Below are 17,665 nucleotides of genomic sequence, written 5' to 3' on the forward strand. Positions count from 1 at the left end.
CAGATGGGAGATGTGAATTGGTCTTTGGTTATCCTGTACTCCATGTTCCGGTGATTGGTACATTCAAAGCAAATGGGGAGAAAGTTCCTCTGCGTGATGCTGTTCTCTGAAGAGCTGTGTCAATTGAATAGAGATTGTTTTGTGTAGTTCCATTAATGATCACCCTTGGTTTGGGAGAGAAATTTGTGGGCTGATACAGATTCATTATTGAAATTCAAAGAAGGTTTTTATTTTTTAAATACTAATTGTTAATGGAACTGACTGAATTGTTCTTGAGACAGTCTGACATGGGTTTGTTGGCCTGGAATGTACTGTTTTTGTGATTCTAACCAACTAAATTGAGCGGTTCTTTGTCAGGTGAAAGTACAGCATTGTAAGTGTATTTTTTTTTTCCCCAGAAGCCTGGGATTCTGGGTGAATCTCCTCTTGCAGCTTTGCAGCAAAACCCAGTAGGACTTGGAGGTCCACCACAACCAGGAAAAGGACTTTTAGGGAAATCACCCTCAGGTATGTGCATGTCTTGGAAACTCGGAGCCTATTTTAATTTTACACTTGCAGCCCAATAATAAACAATTATCTATTTACCAATTATTTCAATTATCGGTTATTTCTAGCGCAGCCCTGTCTGGAGGAATGTTGTGGCTGATGTTTAACTATAAGAGCTGTACAGTTCAGAAACTGGCCCTTTGACCCAACTCATCCATGCCAACCTTGATGCCCATCTGTATTAACCCTGTTTGCCTGTTTCTCTGCTCCTTTCCTATCCAAGTACCTGTCTAAATGGCTTTAAAGGTAATTGTATCCGCCTCTACCTCTGACAGCTTGTACCATATAACCACTGACCTCTGTGCAGGAAAGCCTTTCCCTCAGATCTTCTTTAAATTTGTCCCCTCACCTTTAGCCTATGGCCTCCAGTATTAGTCTCACACATCCCAGGTAAAACAGGCTATCCACCCTATCTATGCCCCTCCTATATTCCATTGAGAATAAACCTAGCATATCTAACCTATCTTTAATTGTATAACTGCAGGCCTTCATACCAGTCAGCGTCCTAGTGAATAATTTCTACACTCTTTCTGGTGTAACTACATCCTTCCTGTAGTATGGCAGCCAGAATCATACATAATACTGTTAAGTGCAGCCTGACAATGTTATATAGTTGCAGTGTGACAATCCCATGTTGAATGTTGCCCTCACAATCCTATCTATCTGTCTCGCTGTTTTCTTAGAGTTATGAATTTTCACCCCAAGGTCCCTCTGTATATCATCTGCTTAATGTGTATGTCAGGTTAGTATTTGACATCTCAAAATGCATTACGTCAGATTTGTCTGGATTAAATTCTATCTGCGGCCACCTTGCACATCATTCCAGCTGAACTCTACCCTCTTCATCCTTTCACAATGACTTTCACTATCCACAAAGGCAGTCTTTGTGTTATCAGCAAGTTTGCAAATCAGTCCACCTATGTTCGCATCCAAGTACATTAATGTAGATATAGTCCCTGCGTGATCCCTATGGTATACTGGTTACAGACTTCTATGCAGGAAAAAAAAACCCTCTGACTCTGACCTCATCCTCTGTTTGGTATCATCGTCAAATCATTTCCTTGTTTATTAACCATGCGTAATTCTGAGGGCTAAGTGATGGTCAGTAACATTCCCAGATCCGAATAGAGGTGGTGTGGGAAAGGTGATGGGTTGGTTCTTGTGGCAGTAGTTTAATAGATATATTCTGATGGCTTTTTTTTTTGTTCCTCTGTGCTAATCGCTTCACAATAACTTTGGAGGAAAGGGCAAGATCAGTGTTGCATCCTGTGGCTGAACAGACTCTAAATGGAGGACCAAAGGCCTGTATCAGAGAAGCTCCCCTAGTAGTTTTGCACCAGTGGAGCAACAATACTTGGACCATAAGCCATAGAGCTATACAGCACGGAACAAAGCCCTTCAGTCCAGCTTATATTTCGAATATTGAAAAGCCTAGATGTTTCCTACAGTGGAGGTGGGGGTGGGTTCTAGGATCAGAGGGCACAGCCTCAGAATAAAAGAATGTCCCTTTAGAGCAGAGATAAGTAATTTCTTTAGCCAATGGGTGGTGAATCTGTGGAATTCATTGCCACAGGTGGCCGTGGAGGCCAAGCCATTGGGAATGTGACTTGATTAGTCACGTGTCAAAGATTATGGGGAAAAGGCAGGAGAATGGGTGTGAGAAGGATAATAAATCAGACATGATTGAATGAGTAAACTCAATGGGCCAACTGGCCTAATTCTGCTCCTATGTATGGTCGTCTGCGCATGCCGAACAATTTGCCTAACAAAGCTAGTCTCATCTGCCTATGTTTGGCCGGCCCATATACCTCTGAAACTTGCGTTAAATATCATAATGTCATTGTTGTAACCACCACTTTAAACATATGCCTTGTAGTTTTGGACTCTCCTACCCTGGGGGAAGACTGTGTGACTATTCACTTTATCTAGGCCCCTCGTGAGTTTAGGAAACTCTGAGGTCACACTCACTCTCTTATGCTACAGGCGTTTTAAAATAAAACTCCCAACCTATCCTGCCTCTCCATAATAACCCAAGCCTTCTACTCCCAATAATATTCCTGTCTAGTTTAATATACTTCTCATAACAGGGTTACCAGACTGTAGGCAGTAATCCAAATGTGGCCATACCAATGTCGTGTGTAGCATGGTGTTCTGACTAATACAGACAAGTGTGCCAAATGAACACATACAAAATGGGGGCCTATTCCATGCTGTGTCTCAATAAATAAATAAAAGCTGGAGAAACCAGCATGTCAGATGGTAGCTATGGAGAGGAGTAAACAGCTGACATTTCAGGTTGAGACCCTTCATTGGGTCTGTGTGTCAAATACAGGTCAACCTTCACTAATCCGACTACCTGTAATCCGATTCCTTCGATAATCCGGCACTGATTATGCTTAATGTGATCCTTCTGTAATTCGGCATTTTCACTAATCCAGCACTCCTCAGGTCCCAATGGTGCCAGATTAGTGAAGGTCGACTTGTACTAGCCTCACTACCTTTTCGACCCATGTCAGTACTTTCAAGGAACCATGTACCTGCACCCATGGGTCTACAATATTTCCCAGGACCCTACAATTTCCTGTACAATCAAACCTTTGCTTTTCTTACAAAATGCAAAACATCACATTTATCTGAATTAAACCTCCATCTACCATTTCTTGGCCCACTAGCGCAGTTGATCAAGATCCAATTGTAATCTTAGATGTCCAATTTTACTGTCCATTATACCACTGGTTTTAGTGTCATCTGCAAATTGCCATGCCAGCTAATTCTCATTCAAATTGTTCACATAAATGATGAGCAACAGGTGACTTAGCACTGATTTCCTTGCAGTACCCCAGGAGTCACAGGCCTCCAGTCTGAAAAATAGCTATTGCCACTATGCGCTGTCTCCTGCCATCAAGCCAAACTTGCTCACCTTAGATCCCATGTGATCTAACTTTCCAGAGTAGCCTACTCTGTCAAAGCTCTTCCATGTATTTTGATATAATTCCCATAGAAGGTAATAGAGGATGTGGAAAACCTTTTATTCTAATAAGGTTTCCATGTGTTATTTAACATTTTGTAAAGCTTGTATTAGATAATTGTGGAATAATTGGATTGTTTTTGTAATGAGTAGAATCTATAGAATGTTTTGTTTTAAACTTCTGTTTATCCCATTTTATCAAATACCACTTTGACAAAACAAATGCTTTGGGGCTTGAAAGACAGTTCTTGGCTTATCTGTGACCATTATTGAGCAGTCTGCCTTTACTGCTTCCTCGTCATTTTCTATCTGTCTTTAAGTGATAACTTTCAGAAACTCCGGCTAAAAACTGAGGTAAACAGCTCATTGGCATCCCACCTATCCATTAAAGAACTTTCTCTTCTGATTTTAAGCCATTGAGGACTGTCCTTTTCAGAACAGTGAGTTATAGATGTAGCCTATCTACACTCCATTCCTCAAATTATTGCAAAGGATTATTTTATTACTGAGTTGATTCTGTTTTAAATGAGTTCTCTGTCTTGAATTAATTTTTAAACTTTCTGTATTTATAACCTTATAGGACTGAATTCTGAAAGAGGACACCTGAATCCACCAATGATGCCAATGGGATCATTGCCAAACCAACAATATCATGGACAAAGGCCATCCGACATGCTCGGTATGATGGATAATCCATCTCATTCTCGGCAGGTCTCCTCTCCTCCAGCTTCTTTGCAAGGACTCCCCACATCCATCCTGGGTTCTGTGCTCAGTGATTTGAAGAAACAGAGGAACCAGAACATGTCTCAAGACACTGGCTTGGCTACACCAGGGGTGAGGGATCAAGCTTAAATTGACAGTCATGTCTCTCTTTTGTAGAATATTGTAGTTTATTCCTGTTATTAGTTTTAAATTTATTATTCTCAAAGTGTTTGAATTGCAAATTCTCTGTTGATGACTGAGAATAACTCAAGCCTCTTCCTTTTGTCCTTCAGTTTGTGATCTAAACTATAGTTGATTGAAATGAAGGTCTGTGCAAGTTTTCAAGTGCATTGTTAAAGCTGCACTTTGGAAACCGTTCTTAATAGTGGATAATGATAAAGAAAATGTTTGGCCACAAACAGAATAGAGAGTAACGAATGGGAGTATTGGTGTCTGCCTTGTGCAATGTTATTGGTAAATAATATGGATCAATTAGCATATGGTCCTTTCAGACTAAAATCCAAGTGGAGGCACAAAAGTTTGTGACTGCTAGAATCTGGAGCAAAAGACAATCTCTGGAAAAACTTGGTCTCTTAAACAGAATCTAGATTGTTTTATGATCCATTTTTTGGTTATCTGTGCTAAAAGTGAGTTAGATATCAAAATTTATTTATTGTTTGTACAAAGCAAACACGCTATAGATCTTGGATAGTTTGCAGAAAAGTTTACAAATTTGTTTTGGTAAGTGACACATGTTTTCCTCATTGCATTCCAGAATGATGCAAGAACTTTTTCTGAATAAGGATAAAACTATTTGTAATTGATCCAATCCTGCTGATGAACTTCAGCTTTGCATACTTTGAACATGACTACATAGTATTAGTTTCTATAATGTGTAATTTGTGAACCATGTCAGTGCAAATTTGTGACTGCGGCATCTTGGGCTACAGCTCTCTCAGATCAGAAAGTCTTCTCCCCAGCTCTCCTCATAATTGTCATCATTGTGGAGCTGAGCTGTCAAAGTTAAGTGTGTTCTTTGTCTGGTATCCATCCACCTAAGTAAAAGATCCTTTATTAGTAGATACAGGGGTATTGGCAGAATAAAGATCAGCTGTGTTCGAAAAATTCTTAATATTATATTTTTCATACAGATATAATTAATTATATAACTCAAAGATTTGCTCATAAGTAGAGATTAATCAGATTGGGCTAATCTTCTCAAGATTAAGAAATCGAGACCCCTAGAACTAGGGGTCACACTTTCAAATTAGGGGATTGACTTTGAGTCTGAGAGGGAAAAATCCAATTTTTCAAAGAGAAATTAGTGAATTTTAAAAATGTTCTATGTCAGAGGACAATGGGATTTAATTATTCAGAGCATTGAAGAATGATTGGCCACATCAGAACATCCTTGTCTTCTAACATTTCCTTCTTTTGATGGTTATTGACCCTGGCTCCCAAACAGGCAGACTCATGTCAGCCCTTCCCAGGCCATGCCATATGAAACAGCAAAATGGAGCTGAAGCATTAAATTTGTTTCCCAGAGATGACCAGTAGTTCTGATATTTTTTTAAAATTTTAGATTCTAGGCTTTTACAGTTTTTGCTTCCACACCCCTTTTGCACCATATGATTTACCTGACGCAAGTAGGGTGTATGCAATTATGCTGTTACTGAAGCGCTGAGTGATTATCTTGCACAATCTTGGACATAGCTTGAGTACCATCAAATTTGTGTTGCAGCCATCTCTGCTGGGTGAGCCACCAAAAGATCTGCGGGTACCTCAAAATCCATACCTCAATATGCGAAGTGTGTTCCCTACTAATGTGTCTGGTAAGGAACAGGCTGGTAGGTTTGATTTACTTTTATTCAAAGGGTGAAAGATGGGGACAGTTTGGTAAATAAATCTACTGTTGCACTTTGTCCTATTAAATACTCTGTGATGAATGTGAAATGGAAAGATGCCGAATTCTGTAATTTTCCTTTTAGTCTAGACTTGTTTTAGCTTTACCCAGGTTAGTCAAGTAACTCACTTGCATTTAGTTACTTGACTAACCTCTGCTGCCCTTCTTATATAAAGGAAAAACATTAGCTTCCGATACCTATGGCTCACATATATGCAACAGTCTGTTAGAGCCATCAGCTATCTCCTCCTTCATTTCCCATATCAACCTGGATAGATCTCATCCGGCCCTGGGGATTTATCAACTCTTAGCAAACATTACATCTAACACCACCTCCTCCTTATTACTAAATTGCTTCGGATTATCCACATTTGCCTTCTTGAACTCACTATCTTTTACATTCTTCTCCGTGGTGAATATAAATGATAAATACTCACTTGAACTTAGCCCACATTACCTGGCTCCACATATGGATTTCCCCTTTGGTCCTTCAGGAGAACTATTCTTCCTCTCTTGCTTCTGATTCTATTTATAGAATGTCTTATTATCCTGCTTAATCTTACTCACCAAGGATATTTCATGGCCTCTTTTTGCCTTCCTAATTTCTTTAAATTCTTTTCTAGATGCTCAAAATTCCCTGAAAGATTCATTTTGATTCCTGTTGTCTAGACCAGCCAGTTCTTAAATTGAAGCTATGGCCTTTTGACCTAAAAAAAAATGAACTTTTTTCCAACAGCCAACTCCAGCAGTTCAATGTCCTATGGACACAGTACTGGTCTTTTGGGAAACTACCCTAGCTCCAGTTCTAGAATTCATCATGGATCTGGCATCGGGGATTATCCGGATTATCCAGATTATCCAGAGACTGGAAGCAAACAGTCAGGTTATGGCAGTTTGGAAAGTTATGATGATTACCACTCTTACAGAGACTATGAAGAGGTATGTCTTCTGTTAGTGATTTATAACACCGTTGGGTTTAGTATAATTGGATTGTTCCTTTTCCGGTCGTGGTCATCGATCATTGATACTTTGTAAATACAATGTGATTTACAGTGAATAATAAACCTGTGCAAAGATTTTTATGTAGTTTTTATCCACACAGGTTATCTCAGTTGTCTTCAACATCTTCTTATTTGGGTAATTGCTCTATTTGCAGTGATGAAACAAGAAACATTATTAAATACAGACAAAAGTTTGTGTAGACAATAATTGGCTGATAGCAACCAGTTTCTGAAATTCTGGTTCTATTTGAATTTAAACAAAGCAGTTCTCATGATGTCCAATATTTACCGTTCAACTAACAACACTGACCAGTCTTACAAGTTTATACCATACATGTTTGCTATGAAATGCTGGAACATCTCTTTCTTGCTTTTGGTATCTTACTGATCTCTATTGGATATGCAATGATATTTATTGAAACATGTTGGTGCCGGAAGGAAGCAATTTTTGCCTCATGCACATTTGGATGTCTTCCTTAACTACTAAGACTCTCACAGAAGCATAGCTAAAGTCTAAATACTTTGGAAACAACAGGAGAAAACTACGTATGTTTCAAGTGAACTAATTTTATTGTGGCAGGAAAGAGAACTGGAGCAATACCCACCATCAAGTGGTCCTAGGTATCGAGGATATGGCCGTGACAGAAATGAGGTAAATATTATGATTAAATGCATTCTGAGGGAAGGGGGGCTATTCTGGGGATAGTTGAACTAGGTTGGACCCAGTTCTTATCAATCTAACAACACAGTGGAGCTCTCTTGATGTGCAGTGTAGCAGATGTAAAAAAAAAATGTGGACCAGGAATCCTATGATTCCCTTTTTGAGTATATAGAGTTAACTTGTCTCTGTCAATATAGTAGTCCTGAATCTGTGGTTTTTATCTGCACTGGGCTAGAGTAGGATGGTTCCAACTCGAGCAAGAGCTCTGAAGGGTTGAGACTTGGTTTTATAAAGTGCGAAGGGTAAAAGTGCCTGTTGATTACCTATTTGAGACTGACTATCATGAATAAATGAATGAGAAACTAATCGGAAAGTGACATAAGAGAATGGATTCGATGAGAACAATGAAAAGTTTCCACAATGAAAACTGTTTAACTGAATTTTGTTTCTGATTAGGATAGGGAGCTGGAAAGATACTCGCGATCCCGCGACTCTGGCCTGGGAGGAGCTCGGCGCTACGGGCGAGATCGTAGTAGTGTAAGTATTGAAAAGGAGTGGGGAGTTCAAGATAACACATTAGCTTAGGGTATCAGGCTATGCTGTAACTGGGTAAGAGATGTATGCTCGGCATAGTTGCTATAAATATTAAGTAGCTGTGAAATGCGTTTTTAAAGTGGAATAATGGCTATCTCGGTGAGAGAGGTAATGTAAATGTGTGGGAAGAACTAAATAATACCTGCTGCAACTTTCTTCCTGTAACTCGAGTTTCAAGCAGGGAAGAAGTTGGGAAACAACTGTCTTCCTCAGCTACATGGAGTTAAGGAAGATCAACATTCAAGTATTTCCATTTATTATTGGCAAAAATGGATGGTGTTCACAAAGGTGCTGTGGCTTGTGGAATAACTTGTCTGCTTGCACTGTTTATAACAGCCTGCTGGACTTTATTTGGATTTCCAGCAAGGAGCTGATGTTTTGAAAAGGGAAAATATTTTTGGGTATATCTATCTAATCAAGGCTTTACTTTCAGGAAAGGGAGCTGGAGCGATATCAACTTCCACTTGACTCTGGACTTGGAGGGTATGAATCTGACCAAAATCAGGTAAAGATTAGATTAAAGAAGTTTCTCAAGTGGATAAGAGGTTATTACTAGAGTGCTCCGGAGATTTTTTTGTCTTTTGTGTCTCAACTGGAATGGTTGGGATTATTAATTAATTAATTTTTTAGGCTCTTGTTTTGCACAGAACTGTGGCATGTCCAAAGTAGTAACCCAGCAGATGGGTAAATCTACCAAGCTGTGCAAGCCTGACATAGATCAATTCTTAGTCTCTGGGTGTTAGCTTAGTGGTGAGGGGCCAACATTTATGGTTCATAAGGTGGTCTTTGTCCACTTAGAATGGATGGGAGAGTGTGGAAGCTGGAAGGCTTTTCCTCCCAGTCCTCTGGTAGCTGTGTGCCCAAGTCTGTTGAGAATAAGATCATATTTGTTACTCAGTAGCCGTGATAGGAGAGTCTGTCAGTGCAAACTGTCTAGGTTGTATATTAATGTCTTCATAGTTAAGACATTAAAGAGTGGATTCACCTATACAGAGGTGGGGGAATATAAAGCAATGAAATCAACCGTTCTTTTTCAACTTCTCTGGAAGTGTGCGTAATCTGTTGAGCGTGGTGGGCATGCTATGTTGGCGCCGGAATGTGTGGTGACATTTGTGGGCTGGCCCCTTGGGAGTATTGGTTGTTAATGTAAATGATGCATTTCACTGTATGTTTCAATATGATAAAAAAATAACTTGAATCTTAAATCAAGTGTTGATTAAAATTGATCTTGGATTGTTAATGATCTTTTTAAAAAAATATTTTCAAGCGATCAACTTCTTGTGGCTACAATGATTTGGAATCTGCTCCACCTCCACTGTACTCCAGCTCCCCGACGTCCTATTTCAAAAGTGGCTTAAGAGCAGGACTCCGGCAGGGTTACTCCTCCAAGGTAGAGCATTACCAATATCGGGATGCATCATTATGCATATTCACTAATTTAGAATATTGTGAAGCACAGTATTGAATCAATCACACAATAGGTTGAGAGATGGCCTGTACTATGATCCTCTGAACACTCATCACGGATTCCTTCCTAACTTGATTAGGGCATCCTTGGTTCAATTGATGTTGAGTTGTAATGTCTTATTACTGCATAAAATCCTATCTCAGCAAAGCCAGGGGGAAAGAATGCACACCATGTAGTGCAAACATGCTGTTATATTCACTTGGCCAGGTGTATGAATCTTGGCTCATTTAAGACCAATAGATTTACCTAGTAACTCAAAAACCGAGGATTATATTCTGTCTTTGGGAATGGGTCTGCTTCTCTGCATTTTCATATAATTGGCTAATAATTCAAGAGCAGAAAATGTGTGTTTTGGATTGAGAAAGGAGGCTTTTAGAGCCTTTTTATGAAAGATAGATGTCCAGTTTGATTTTTTTTTAAACTGCTGTTTAATTATTGTCTTGGTATGTATTGAATCTATAGCTATGCCAATTAGAGATCTGACTTTTCTTTGGCCTGTTCCAGTTAAATCCACTGCTGAACTCCGGGGCAGGACTCTTGGGAGCTCGGCCCTCCAGCTCCCCACCAGGCTCCCTGCTGAAGGTAAACATCTCACTTTTTTTGACTCATTTATGTGTCCTTGGATTGTATGTTTGAAATGGAAATGTACTTGTATGCAAATATTCACTGACCACATTGAGTATTTCCCAATGTTGTAGCTTTGTCTGGAACAGGATTGTGCTTTGTGCTGTAACTTTTCATTCACTTAACTGTTTGAATTAGAAGTCCAGATTGGTACTTTTTGGAACTCAGCTATGTTGAAACAGGATTTAAATTGCACCATTCTATTAATTAAATACTGCTTTAGCTAGAGGTGTATAGTACAATTTCTTGAGTGGAATGGAGTAGAATCTATTTGTGCTACGCAATTAAACATGTCATCAGGGATGACTGTGTCTGATTTCTCTGAAATGGAAGGTTCCTTATCCTTATTTAACCCTAAGGATGTGAGAATACAAAAAGAAACCAGCAATTTGACTTTTTCAAAAGATGGATGAGATTGTTCATATTTTTAATGTTGGTACCTCTTAAAGCCCATTATACAAATAAGTTCTGTTCATGCGGAGCTTGCAAATCTTAACATTATCAGTGGCAAGTTACAGAATAGAGGAAGCTCACTTGAACACATTTAGCAAATTGTGTTGAGGATTTTCTAGGCTTGCTACAAATTACTAAGGTACTGAAAAAGATTGCAGGCAACAAGGCCTTGCCCACCAGGAATATTACTGACATGATTGGGGAAATCATCTGTGAGCAATTCTCCAAACTTGCTTCTGATAAGGACAACCCTTGAAGTAAGTCATGACTCTATCAATGGGTGGTGCAGTCTTAATTCTTGTCATCTTTAGAGATACTGTGGATCTCTAAATCACAGCGCCTGTACTTTAAATGGAGTTTAAATTCTTCACCATTTGATGTCTATGGATTGAGCTGAAACAAGTCTCGTGTACCAATTGATGACACTTTATCTTCTACCTTATTATGCTGCTCAGTTTAGCAGTGATATAAACATAAAGTGGAAATAGAGGTAGGCCATTCGGTATCTCTTGATCATGACTGATCTTTTTACTTCAGCACCACTCTGTTTCAGTAATTCCTTAATATCCAAAAATTTATTCATCACTTGGATATTCTCATCAACTGAACCTTCACACCCATCCTAAGAAATTCCGAAAATTCACCGACTTTTTGGTTATAAAATTTCCTTTCATCTCAGTCCTGAATGATAAACCCCTAATTTTATGATTAACCCCTGATTCTAGTCAACTCAGCCTGAGGAAATATCATCCACAGCCTGTAAGAATATTGTGTGTTTCAATGTGATTACTTTAATTTTTTGGGGAGTTCTGCTTATTACTCAAAGAACACAACTGCAATTCCATCCCAATCAACTACTATACATAGGTTGTACTTGGTCTATCTTGGTGAAGGAGACCATATCAGTATTCAGCATTCCAGGTGTGGTTGCACCAGGATAATATATAATTTCAGAAAGATGATTTTACTCCTGTCCTCAAAGCTTCTTGCAGTTAAAGCCAATATAACATTAATCTTCTTTACTGTTTGTTGTACCTTTTTATCTTTCAGTAAATTGTGAATAAGGACTGAAGCACTTTAGAACACAATCAATTATTTTGTAATATTTCAAAGAACACCTTCTAGCAAAATAGATGATTTCTCATATTTCCGTGTTCTTGCCGTTCATTTAGTCAACCAATTCACAATAAAAGCAACAATGGGATCTGTCGTTGACTATGCTATCAATGCTCATTTTTGATTTCCTCAACCATCCAATGCCTGTCTACCTCCATCACAGCTTTGGTTCAAATAGGGATCATAAGAGCTGGATTATGGAGGTATTGGTGAGGTTGAATACCCTTTCACATATAGGTAACACTTTATTGAGTGTGTGTCAAGGTATCCTTTTTTTTAAATCAAGGTTTGGAGCTGTTGTCAGTCTTGGCAGTTAGTCATCCCACATGGTTCCTTGAGGCAGTATCCTGTCCCCTACCATCTTAAGCTGTGACAGCGATGACCATTCTTCCATCATAAGGGCAAAAGTGAAGCTGTTTGCTGATGGCACAATGTTCAGTTTCATTTGTAACTCTGAGAAGGTTATTTCCATAAAGTCCTTTTGCATTCTTCTCAATCCCACCTCTATATGTATGATGAGAAAATTTACGTTTAATAGAGCTGGTGTCCTCATTGAAACAGCTGATACAGACTGTGAACAATTGGGGCCTTTGTACTGATGTTTGCAGCAGCATACAGTCGGCCCTCCGTATCCACGGGGGATTGGTTCCGGGACCCCCCCCCCCCGCGGATACCAAAATTTGCCGATGCTCAAGTCCCTTATATAAAATGGCGTAGTATTTGCATATAACCTACGCACATCCTCCGGTATACTTTAAGTCATCTCTAGATTACTTATAATACCTAATACAATGTAAATGCTATGTAACTAGTTGTTATACTGTATTGTTTAGGGAATAATGACAAGGAAAAAAAGTCTGTACATGTTCAGTACAGACGCAACCATCGTGGCTCTTCTGGGAACGCTGATGCCTCAGCGAAAATAGCATTCAGTGTTTGTTTTGCAGCGAGCCGTTATAGAGGCAGCGCGCACACCATAGCTTTTAACTGTGTGAGATTTTCGCTACAATTGACAGTGCTGCAATGATTGCAGAAAAGTATGACTTTAATTTTGAAAGGGCACGTAGGTTTAGGGCAGGTTTGCAGGATGTTTTGAGTGCTTACAAAGAAATGTATGATAGAAAAATGCGTGAACCTTCCAGTGTGCTCGCTGTCTTCCCGATTCTGGTAAGTGAAACTACACTGTACTGTACATACATTATTTCTACTTTATATAGGCTGTGTATTTATCATATCATTCCTGCTTTTACTATGTGTTAGTGTTATTTTAGGTTTTATATGTTATTTTGTATGATTTGGTAGGTTACTTTTTTGGTCTGGGAACGCTCAAATTTTTTCCCATATAAATTAATGGTAATTGCTTCTTCATTTACGCCATTTCTGCTCTACTTTCGGATAGCGGGGGAAACCTGTAAAGTATTTTCGATCCACAGTTGGTTGAATCCGCGGATACGGAGGGCCGACTGTACTCGTTACAACCTCCCAACCTAACCCACAATTGATTCATTTATTCCTACTTTTTTGTCAATTAACTAATTTTTAGTCTTCATTGGTATTGCCCTCCAATTCCACATGTTACAATTTTCAACAATAAACTCTTCTATGATCACATCCAGTGGTTCTTCCTGATCAATTCTGCTAATTACACCATCAAAGAAACTTCAATAGAATTAGCAAATATGATTTCCTCTCTTGAATCTGTCTCTTAATTTTTGGAGTGTCTCCCACTGAAGCTAATTTATTTGATCTTCTGATTCACCCTCCGTGTATTGTTGTCCATTATTTGGTTTTGTGTGTGGTCTTTGAAGACCAGTTAAGAAGTATTGGTGTAATCATTGCTAGTTCCATGTTTTTGAAACATAGCTTCTCTGCTATAGATGTAAGGGATAAACTTAGAATAATGTTTACTTTCCTGTATCAATTCCTTGGTTATTTGCTCTGTGTTTTCAAATATTACCACTACATGGCTGAAGTTTGAAGCTTGTGTCATAGGATCAAAAGTTGTGAGAAGGGGAGTATGGGACAGAAAAGCTTAGACCCCAAATCAATGTAATTTATTCTCTTTTTCGCAGACTCCACTCATTGGTCACAAGCGGGGTGCCTCTCACCTGATCCCATCACCTGAGCCCAGTCCAGAGGGAGGCTACATTGGCCAGCACTCTCAAGGGCTGGGTGGCCACTACGCTGACTCTTACTTGAAGAGGAAGAGAATATTTTAGCTGGGAGCCTGGTGTTTCCATCTAGAATGATGCAGTTATATTTTGCTTAAGGGTGTAAATCTTGTATAGATATTTTTAATCTGTCAGTTTTTTTTCTTAATGTTTTGGGGGAGGGGCTATCTTGTATCTGAATGTGGGATATGCATAAAGCTCGAACTTGCAGAACTGGCTGAATCATGACCCTGCAGCACCAGGAATGTCAGCCCCAGAATCACTCAATGTGGGCTTGCACATGAGCCGGCTCTTGGTCAGGGAGGGAGGAACGGTGAGGAGCCAGTTGCCATATCTGTCTCCCGTCAACAACAGTGTGGTTAATATCAGAGTACTTGGGACACATGAATGAGGCAGAGGAGTAAATAGCATCCAACAGTGCTTCTTGTATTTGCATTCTCTCAGCAAATTTAAAGTTGGAGAACCCAGCATATACCTTGCAATTTGTAACAAACTAACCTCATTTGATCCTGCCTCCCTCGGAGTAGCCACATTGTGTTGGTGCTGCAGCAGAGTGTGCACTTTATATGTGAACATTTTAACCAAGTATTTTACTCCAGACCCCAGGCTGTCATTTCCCTTTCATAATTTCCAGTGCTATTTGCTTTTTGTTCCCCAAGAGATGGGAATTATTTTTATCAGTTACTCCCCTTTTGTTTTAATGATCTACAACACAGTTTTGGCTTTGAGGGTTTGTCATGACTCTGTCTAGTCTGAATTTCAGTCCTTGTGCATACCCCTAACATCTATGTTTCTTTTGGTGTTTTTCCCTAATTTTTCGTTTCAATCTATGAATCAACTTTTGCCTTAATTTAGAAATTATTGTTAATCTAATTTTTAGGGAATTATTTGCAGTGAAAGGGTTACATGCTCATCCTTTTACTTTTTTTTAAGAAAGCGAGTGGTAGGCATGACTTATTTTTATCCCTGCCATTTCATTTGGCATATGTATTTGTGCCTGTGTTAGTTCCTCATTATTACAAGTTTGTTCTGCAAAGACTTCGTTAAATTCCTGCTGTCTGTTAATTTGTGGTCCTGTTATGTTGAGCATTGCTCTAACGCTTGGGCAGAAACCCTAAACTGGCAAATATGGGACCCTAGTGGTTTAAAAAAAATGTAAATATAATAAGAACCAGCGCAGCTAAGTAGACACCAGCTCCAGATTAAAGCTGCAGAAACCTGTGCTGCTTATGTTTTCTGGTAAACATGCCTATTTTGTCCAAAGCTTGCAGTGGAGTATCTCTTCCCCTTTAGCACACCTCTGGTCCTTGAAATTTGGGAGTTGAAAAATAATTAGTTTCACTTGGTATTTGTCCAGTTTACCTGATAGCAGCACATGATCTTTTAAATCCCCATAGCCTCTCTGCTTTGTTCAGACATTATAAAACCAAGGTGAACAGTGAGTTACAGAAAAAAAATTTCTTCATTTGCTGGAAATATAAATTCACTATGCCTTTTATCATCTTCTGTCCACTTTTCCCAACAGAAATGGGTAAATGTTGGCAGTGACTGAGGAGTGAGAAACCTTTGTGGTGACTTGATGTGGCATTAGGAGAGGGAGGATGGGGGTTGCAGAAACTGAGTCAAACATGGGCCAAAAAAGTACCAATGGTGCATAACCTGCTTGTGAGAAAGTGCTTTACTGTGACTTAATAAAAGCCTTTGCACCTACCTAACCTGGCATTGTAGCCAGCCCTTCAGTGTGTTTTACTTTGTGCTTTGACTCAAATCTGACCATGTTACCACAAGAACTCCGGACAGTTCCAACGGGCAGGTCTCTGGAGTATCCGTAATGCAGGATCCACTCTAATACCATTCCAATCTGAATTGAATCCCTGCCTCTGTAATTGCAAAGAGCAACAGAAATCCCAACATAAATAACTTGTGAGCCTTCTCTAGGATAAGATGTTGCATTGAATTTCTTTGCATCAGCCCCGAGTTCTTCCCCCTCAACAAAGGTCAGCTATGATATTCCAGCTTCAATCTCCCAATTCAGAATTGGGAATCTTAACTTTCAAATCATTTGGTTCTGTTGCAAAACAGTGGGGTTGATGTAATTGAATACTGAGCCTTAGCAATTCACCAGTTTGCTCTTGAACAGAAAGTAACCCCTGCTGGTCTACTTGGGACCCAACTATCGTGCTCAACTGTAGGAGCACTCTGTTTGCCCAGGGTTCCTGGATGCACTTGAAGACTATAATCTGTGCAGGATGGATATGAAATGGGTGCAAAGGAGGTGTTCCTGCATCTGTAGCGTTAAACAAGTGTTGGCCCCTTGCCTGGGTACTGGTGGAAGAGAAGCTTTATGTCCTACCCTAATGGCATCAATGCTGAGTATGTAGAAGTGGAGGGCCGCATTCCTCTGGTTCATATACATTTGAACTTCCTCTTCTGAGGGATGTGAAATTAATGGGTCTAAAAAAAAACGAAGGCTCAATGGACTTTTGTTTAGCTGCATAATTAGTTAGAAAACAAATACAGTTTCATGTTTGGAGAATATATTCAACATCTCTAATAAAATTGGAATTTTCTCATTGGCTGGATGTCTTTTAGATTTTAAAAACAAAACCTGACTCATCACTGTCATTAGTTTATGGAAAGTCCTATATATGATATGGAAAAAAAAACAAATGATTGAACCCTTGCATACACTTTACTTCCTATATGCATGTTTTAATCTTTTCTTTGAGATACAGTGTGGAATAGGCCTTTCTGGTCCTTTGAGCCATGCTGCCCAGCAATCCCCTGATTTAACCCTAGCCTAAGCACGGGACAATTTACCATGACCAACTGGTACATCTTGGGACTGTGGGAGGAAACCAAGGCACTCATGGGGAGAATGCACAACCTCCTTACAGACAGTATTGGGAATTGTATCCAGGTCCCTGGTACTGTAAAAGTGTTGTGCTAATCACGACACAACCGTGCCACCCTATTCATATCCTGACCAATGCATTTCTGGCAACTTGTTAATTCTTTAAATGCAAATTGGTCCAATCTTTCCTCATTTTTATGCCACGTCAGCAATCTGTGCTGTTGCAGGTTCTGGTCACCAGACTTCCTGAGGGAGAATTTCTTCAATCAGTCTTGTCATCCCACTTTCAGGCAGAGTTTCAAGTTCTATGGTTTATTTGCACTCTTGCAATCTCACAGTGGATGCACTCATTCTGCAAAACAGAAAGAGGGTGAGGCAGCTGGATAGTTTAGGATGAAAATGCAAGGGACGAGATGCTGGAATCTGGAACAAACAACAACCTGCTGGGGAAAACCTAGTGTGTCAGGCAGTATCCATGGAAGGAAATGGACTGTCAACATTTTAGGGTGAGACCCTTCACCGAAAGAGTTGAATGGAGGGGTTGAGGCAAGAGGAGGCAAACAATAGGTAGATCCAGGTGAATAGGGATTAATTGGCAGATGTA

General features: G+C 39.5%; 1 protein-coding gene across 3 annotated transcripts in view; it reads left to right on the forward strand.

The window, feature by feature from the left end:
- Positions 1-15,384, forward strand: part of raver1 (ribonucleoprotein, PTB-binding 1) — a 51,858-nt gene extending 36,474 nt beyond the window's left edge. The window contains exons 7-16 of one of the 3 annotated variants that reach the window (XM_063036075.1): positions 402-507; positions 4,095-4,348; positions 5,958-6,063; positions 6,856-7,058; positions 7,701-7,772; positions 8,238-8,318; positions 8,809-8,880; positions 9,643-9,765; positions 10,348-10,425; positions 14,109-15,384. In XM_063036075.1, coding sequence (XP_062892145.1) covers positions 402-507; positions 4,095-4,348; positions 5,958-6,063; positions 6,856-7,058; positions 7,701-7,772; positions 8,238-8,318; positions 8,809-8,880; positions 9,643-9,765; positions 10,348-10,425; positions 14,109-14,255 — 1,242 coding nt within the window. In that variant the 3' untranslated portion in view covers positions 14,256-15,384. Of the gene's footprint in view, positions 1-398; positions 508-4,094; positions 4,349-5,957; positions 6,064-6,855; positions 7,059-7,700; positions 7,773-8,237; positions 8,319-8,808; positions 8,881-9,642; positions 9,766-10,347; positions 10,426-14,108 lie in introns of all 3 variants that reach the window. The other 2 variants (XM_063036074.1, XM_063036077.1) reach the window with 2 other exon arrangements.
- The last annotated feature ends 2,281 nt before the right edge of the window (positions 15,385-17,665 follow it).

The sequence above is a fragment of the Mobula hypostoma genome, chromosome 29 (assembly GCF_963921235.1).
Source record: "Mobula hypostoma chromosome 29, sMobHyp1.1, whole genome shotgun sequence".
In the NCBI taxonomy this organism is placed as follows: Eukaryota; Metazoa; Chordata; class Chondrichthyes; order Myliobatiformes; family Myliobatidae; genus Mobula; species Mobula hypostoma.